Source organism: Palaemon carinicauda, chromosome 3, assembly GCF_036898095.1.
Source record: "Palaemon carinicauda isolate YSFRI2023 chromosome 3, ASM3689809v2, whole genome shotgun sequence".
In the NCBI taxonomy this organism is placed as follows: Eukaryota; Metazoa; Arthropoda; class Malacostraca; order Decapoda; family Palaemonidae; genus Palaemon; species Palaemon carinicauda.
The window spans coordinates 170,616,270-170,623,769 of NC_090727.1; the positions used below are offsets into that span (position 1 = coordinate 170,616,270).

The window sequence follows — 7,500 nt, forward strand, 5'->3', positions numbered from 1 at the left end:
TTCTTCTTCTTCTTCTTCTTGATTCCCGGGAGCTTTTTGACGGTAAAATGTCATCTCCCCCCAATTTTTATTTTTTGGCATATATTACACGTGGAATGCTAAGGAAAACTACATGACTACCAATGCTTGAGGAAATGACAAAGTCATATTTGAGGATAGAGATCCTTAAACTTTTTATTTCTTCCCTTTATTATTTAAGAAATGTGCAAAACTAAACCAAAACAGTTATTATACAATTAGATGGAGAAAACGGAAATGAGAATAGTGATCTGTATTTTTTTAATGAATTGCATTTTATTTAATGTTTCAGAGATAACTGTTCGTACAGAGTCAACTCGTCCAGTGAGGTTAAAGACTATCCGTGTACGAGTTGGGACTACGATAAATCTGTATTTTCTTCAACTGCAACGGGGGAGGTAAGAACACGTTATAAATTATATGTACACACACATACACACACACACATATATATATATATGTGTGTGTGTGTGTGTGTCTTAAAAAAGGCCAATAAGAGATAAAGGAAATAAAAGTAAATCGCTATATATTTTGGAAAATACACATTTGGTCCTTTTCACGGTTAAGAGTAAAATTTTACTGCACACCATGAAGAGGGCCAATATGTATTTTCCGAATTATATAGTGATTTATTTTTATTTCCTTTGCTTCCTTTATTTCTTTTATGGGCCTTTTGAAGAAAATTTTCAACTGTTTGATTACAGTTGGAATTAATATCAATATATATATATATATATATATATATATATATATATATATATATATAGAGAGAGAGAGAGAGAGAGAGAGAGAGAGAGAGAGAGAGGTATACATAGATATTTTATTGTTTGTTATATCAACAGAGTTGTATGATTTGTTCATTTCTCAAAACATACGAGTATAATGTAGGTTTCAAACTAAATGGTTTGCTATTTTTAATGTTTACCATAGCTTCTATTTTACAAGTTGCTATGATAAATAGTTTTTGAAAATGGGGACATCAAAAATAGTTAAACGATTAAGGAAGATTAGATAATACTAATCCATGTGAAAATAAGACATGAACAAATGATTTAATACACAAAAATACATATAAAATGACGTTGAAATCAAATATTCAGGATATAATATCGACCGCACAACTAGTCACCCATCTGCAGGAAAAATAACTTAATTATTACAATCAAGTAACTCTTGCACGCTAGAAGGAATGCTCCTCCTTCTAACACGCAAGAAAGTTATCAATTATTCATGTAAATGAAAGGTGTGATAACTTTCAGTTACAAGGGATTGACTATGCTGTAATCTCGAAGCAGAAAGAAGTATGATTCTGGCACGCATACTGTTTTCTTCGGGGTGACTACTGTGTGTGTAATGAACCAAGGGTGAATGAGTCATACTAGTTCTTTACGATTAAAGTATGATTGGGACATGGAACATTTTCCTTTTTTTTTCGAGGGGAACAGCTTGGTGTATATATATATATATATATATATATATATATATATATATATATATATATATATATATATATATTTATATATATATATGTGTGTGTGTGTGTGTGTATGTGTGTATGTATATATATATATATATATATATGTGTGTGTATTTTTATATGGATAGATAGATAGCTATATATACTGTATGTGTGTATGTGGATTTTTTTATTATACACAATTTCTCTTTATCAATTCTTATTAAAACAATGAAATAGTCACCCATGAAATATGATGCATATCATCCTCTAGATTCTAGAAGTTCCTTCTTATATTTGAATTACCACCTAATCCCCCCCCCCCCCCTCTTTATCCAATGGCTTATGCAAGATTTAATTGTTTGATACATAATATTTCGCATATCTCCAATATTTTATTTTCTTCTAGTTTGATTTAGTTTGCAGCCGGGAGTACCTGAGAGCAACATACCAAAGTATCAAGATGTTTGGCACCTTCGTTAGTCCCATCATTGGTGGATATTTCGCTGACAGGTAATTATTGGAAGCGGTTTAGTATTTCATTCAGTTAACCTTTGATTAAAGACAGTTTCTTATCCTCTTGTTATTTGTCTTCCTTCTCTTCGTTTCGATTATTTGGACAGAGAATCGATGGGATTTTTTTTTTCATTTTATTGCCTTTAAATCTTTTTACATTGATTATTACTCCTTAATAGACTATAAAACTTGGAAGCATTTGTTTGTATTTTAGTATGTTAACTTAAATAGATATGTATTTGATGTTTACGTGATATTCATTAAAAGTGAATTTATGTATTATTCCTAATTAAGAAGAATCACATTAAGGTGATATGTTTAATCAGAAATAGGTGGTAGAAACCACGGCAGGAGAATATTAGTCCTCTGATTCCCCTTTATAATTAGATGACAAATTTCACAAGTCAATTGCAAGCAAATATCTATATCCGTATCATGAACCCCATAGTCATGTTTAAAGGTTTAAAGGCCGGTCATGAATGGCAGAGGCAAGGGACAGTGATAATGCTGTGGCTTGGAGAATGCCCTATAAAAATTACCATGTATTGATAAGATCAGCACCCAAGCGCACTCTCCATCAACCAAGGGCTACGCTATGGCTGCTGATGACTCAGCAGGTAGACCTATAGGCTCCCCAAAACCCCCACTCTTAGCTCACAAGGAAGGTGAGATTGTAGACACTACAGGAAACTATCGAGTTTGAGCAGTACTCGAACCCCAGTCTGGCGATTGCCTAGCAGGGAAATTTCCTTGGATCGACATCTTATTTGTCCTCAACCTAATATTTATAAGAAATTTAACAATTTATATATGATTTTTGTCTCGATAATTGTCATATACTGTGCAATAAATGTAAAGAAATCTCAATTAAAGGTTGCCAATGGTCTTATATATAAGTGTTTGATCAGAGGAGACTCACTTTATAGAAATGAAACAATGTTTATTCTAACACTAGTAATCTTACTCTAAAGTCTAAAGGCGCATTGTACTAAGAAGTCTCTCGGGATTTCAAAGTGCTTATCAACATTATGATGTCCACCAAATAGCCCCAATAAAAAACAACTTCAGAAAAGGGGTATTCACCCTTCTGTAACATGTCAACTCCCACTTCCTTCATCTTTCACCCATTCATACTTTCGCCTGAACTTAGCCCTTCTTTTCCCCCTTATCTATCCATGAGTAAAAAATCCTTATTAGAAGATTAAGTGAGTTTCCTTAATATCAGGGGTTCTCAACCTGGGATACAATATACCCACAGTGGTACATTTTTACTCTTCGGAAGTTACATGTGATCTAAGGAATAGCCAACATTGCTTAATAAATGAGGTAATATGTAATGAGATTGAATAATAAAATTATATCATAATAAGAATTTCATCGTTTCTCTTTTCCATACTCAATTTTATGGGTGCACAGGAATCTATAAAATGCCCAATTAGTACCAAGGAACAAAATTAATGTTTTGAACGTTTTCCTTTTCCCAACTTCCTTCCTTAGATTTGGCAGAAAATTGGTGGTCGTGGTTACTCTAGTCACGTTCACATTGTGCAGCACGGGCATAGCCTTTCTGCATAACATCTATGCCATCCTCGTGTTCCGGTTTATCGTTGGATTTGTGAATATTCCTACGTTTTACACTCTAGGTAAGTTTCTCTTTAGAATGATTAGAAATTGAGGAAATCTTGATAAACCTCTGATATTTCATTTAAATCACCAATTAGTTGAATCGGGAACTTCGAAAGCTCAAAAGTTACAGCAAATGTTTTTATGTAGAACAGGCTGACATAGGTCTTTTTATAGTTTATATATGACATATGTTTTGATGTTACTGTTTTTTAGATAGTTTATTGTTAATTTTTTCTCATATCGTTTATTTCCTTTCCACACTGGGCTATTTTTCCCTATTTGAGCACTTGGGTTTATAACATCTTGCTTTTCCAGCTAGGGTTGTAGCTTAGCTAATAATAATAGTAATAGCCAAAACCGAATAATTTGATATTTCCTTTAAATCACCAAGTAACAACTATTTTATCTGATGTGCCACAAGTAACGTTCTCTTTGCAAATAAACAATCTTTTTATCCCCTTAGCAATGGAAGTGACCGAGATGCGGTTGCGTTCATTTGTGGGAATTCTGACGGCACTTCCTTGGGCTTTGGGCACTGCAGCCTGGGGAGGAATGGGATATTTCATACGAGACTGGAGAACGCTGCAACTCGCCGTGTCCCTTCCAAACTTCATTCTCTTTCCGCTTCTGTAGTAAGTATTAGATCAAGAGACTAACGTCTTGCGAAGAGTTCTATTATTTTTGTGTGTTACAACTGAAAAAAAAAATGAAAAAGCTCTTGAAATTCCTGAAGGAGTAATATTCGGTTAGTGTTTTGGAATATACCTTTATTATTATTATTATTATTATTATTATTATTATTATTATTATTATTATTATTATTATTATTATTATTATTATTATTATTATTATTATTATTTGCAGTTTCATGGATGAATCTCCCCGTTGGTTGATTACGAAAGGGTACCATGAAAAAGCCATGAAAGTGTTGAAGAAAGCAGCTCGATGGAATAACTCCAAACTGCCCCCAGAGGATGAGCTGCGAGCTCTGATGCAGGAAATAGAAGAAGAGGTATTATTTACCATAGATATCCTACTGTGTTATTTACTCCTAGTTAAATCTTCCAAAGTTTACATTAAGATTTATATATATATTTATAACATTAAACCGTTATTCCATATGTTGCCAAATTGCAGTAATCATTTTGTTGCAGAGTAGGTTTTAAGATACATTTATAAATCTAATGTGTTGTTCAAAATTTCCTTTGCCCTAGTTTTTATTGTTTCGTCTTTTGATTTTGCAAAATTTTCCTGATAAGAATATAGTCAAATGTAAAAGTAGATTCGGAAGACAAGAACAGTTATTATAATAATTGCCTAACACAGTTATCATGAATGATATGATTGATAATATTTGTTCTTTAAAAATATTGATACACAATTTTCCTGATAGTCGAAATGTAGTTAAATTTAAAAATAGATTCGGAAGACAAGAACAGTTATTATAATAATTGCCTAACACATCATGAATTATATGATTGATAATATCTGTTCTTTAAAAATAATGATACAAAATTTTCCTGATAGTCGAAATATAGTCAAATTTAAAAGTAGATTCGGAAGACAGGGACAGTTATTATAATAATTGCCTAACACAGTTATCATGAATGATATGATTGATGATATCTGTTCTTTGAAATAAAATGATTAAACTTTAAACCTGTCTTCTAACAGGCAAAAAGGGAGAGCGAATCTCCCAAAGATGAGTCATCTCCTACCCAAAGAACCACCTCATCCACAGTTCGCAAGAAGCTCGGCTGTCTATCGAGACCTCTTCTCTGCAGGTAGAAAATTTCTTCTCGCTTTACTTACTTTACTTCAAGTGCAGAAAAGTACTTTATTTTAAGGGCGGCTATTCTGGTCCTATACTGCAGGGGAACCCTACTCTCTACAGGACCTTTAGGCATTTTATCATATACATTCTAAGGCATTCAGCATTTTCTACTGTATATTGCTCGTTTATTGTAGATTTTATATCCATAATCGTTTGATGCGTAAATATAATGATTGGTTTAGAAGTTAGTGGATGTTGGACCATTTTTTTATCAGATAAAAAAGATGTATTTTGCTTTGCAATCAGAGAGAGAGAGAGAGAGAGAGAGAGAGAGAGAGAGAGAGAGAGAGAGAGAGAGAGAGAGAGAGAGAGAGAATTGCGTACTAATGAAAACGCAAGGAAACATTATCGTCATTTATTAGTAATATATCACTTTTAGCGCAGTCTCCGCTTATCAAGATCAAATATAGACTGCATTAAAGAAGAATACAGGCACGGGCAACCTTGGGTAAAGGATCCATTCAGCCTGTATATGGACTTATTGGTGTATTGAACACAGGGTCCATTGATTACTATATTTATGCTCTACAATGAGAACAATGATCTAATAACACGATTTCTTATACAACTAATATAGAAAATACTAATGTCGACTTCAATATGATTAGGTAAATAGTTTATTATTTTCCTCAATATTCAAGTATCTTTAAATAAATGGGCAGCATCATATTTACAATCTTGGCCTTTCATTGGCAAAACTTAATTTCCTTTAGAGAATATCATGCTTTCTTATTGTAAATATTTTGAAAAATAAAGATGTGTAATGCAATAATTGCTGCAGGAGTTTTCCATCTCACTGCCCGATGAAAAATAACTATTACCCCTAAGTAACTTGTGTTTTTAACTCTCAACCTTCTCATTTCCGCCAATCAAAACGAAACCAGCACGAGAAAGATCACCCTCATCACCGTCTTCATGTGTGTGGATTACTTCATAGTGGCCACAGTGTTCTACGGCCTCAGTCTGAACGGCACTAACTTCAGCGCAGACCCTTTCCTATACATGGTTCTCACTGGACTCATGGAGATCCCAGCTTACTCCATCACGGCACCAGTAATCCAGAGATTTGGCAGAAAGAAATCCACCGTTTTTGGCTTCTGCGTCAGCGGTGTTTCCCTTCTAGCTCTGGCTTTCATTCCTGAAGGTAAGATCCATAGGTCTTGTATTAAACTCGAGTACTTTGCAAATTCAGTCCAATCACATGCTCACAGACTGTTAAACTAACTAAATATTTACACTACGCTGGTAAAGACCACAAGAGGCTAATACATAATTTAATTAGTTCACCCGGATGGACCATATAGGTGATTACGTGAGTGAATTAGCCATATGATTGCATGAAACGGCCATAGGCTCTTGAGACTCTCATGAAGTTAACCATGTTTTCTTGATTGGACTAGGCAAATGATTGCATTATCCCGGCTGGAGTCTCTCAGAGGCTCCTGCTAGCTTTAGAGTTGATTCACACTATGGGTCCGGTCGCGCTCCGTTTTCGGTACAGTCACGGCCTAATCCAACATTGTTGCAATAATATAAATGGAAGCATTCACACTGACATTCACAATTTTATCTTCTATATATATATATATATATATATATATATATATATATATATATATATATATATATAGATAGATAGATAGATAGATAGATAGTTTAAGGAGACCAGCTTTTAGATTTTTAGAGTTTTAAAGTCCGAGATGAAATTTTAGCAGAGATTGCTTTTAGGTAAGTAATCGAATGACCTACCAAGCGATAGGAAATACATTTGTGAGAAACTGTTATGTTGGGGTTATGACAAAGACTCGATTGCATGTAAATAGAGTTTCGTATTAACATACAGCTATTTAGAGCAATATTATATTACTGGTAATGGAACTTTTGATCATTTAAAAATATCTTCAGTGAAAAATAATTAAACAGGGTCACGGCAATATGAAGCCTGTGTTGAAAATTAAATTTTAATAATTACATCGTAAAACTTTTGTAACCATTTGTATAAGATTTTAATTTTTAATTCTTTCATTCTACCTTGTTTTGAGTATTGCTT

At 33.4% G+C, this 7,500-nt stretch overlaps 1 protein-coding gene across 3 annotated transcripts in view; it reads left to right on the forward strand.

The window, feature by feature from the left end:
* The window catches only part of LOC137638768 (organic cation transporter protein-like), a 55,453-nt gene that overhangs the window by 45,097 nt on the left and 2,856 nt on the right, over positions 1 to 7,500 (forward strand). For all 3 annotated transcript variants that reach the window (XM_068371123.1, XM_068371122.1, XM_068371124.1), the window contains exons 4-10: positions 311 to 416; positions 1,884 to 1,987; positions 3,488 to 3,633; positions 4,080 to 4,248; positions 4,481 to 4,628; positions 5,291 to 5,400; positions 6,335 to 6,594. In XM_068371123.1, the coding sequence (XP_068227224.1) occupies positions 311 to 416; positions 1,884 to 1,987; positions 3,488 to 3,633; positions 4,080 to 4,248; positions 4,481 to 4,628; positions 5,291 to 5,400; positions 6,335 to 6,594 (1,043 nt within the window). The remainder of the gene's footprint in view (positions 1 to 310; positions 417 to 1,883; positions 1,988 to 3,487; positions 3,634 to 4,079; positions 4,249 to 4,480; positions 4,629 to 5,290; positions 5,401 to 6,334; positions 6,595 to 7,500) is intronic.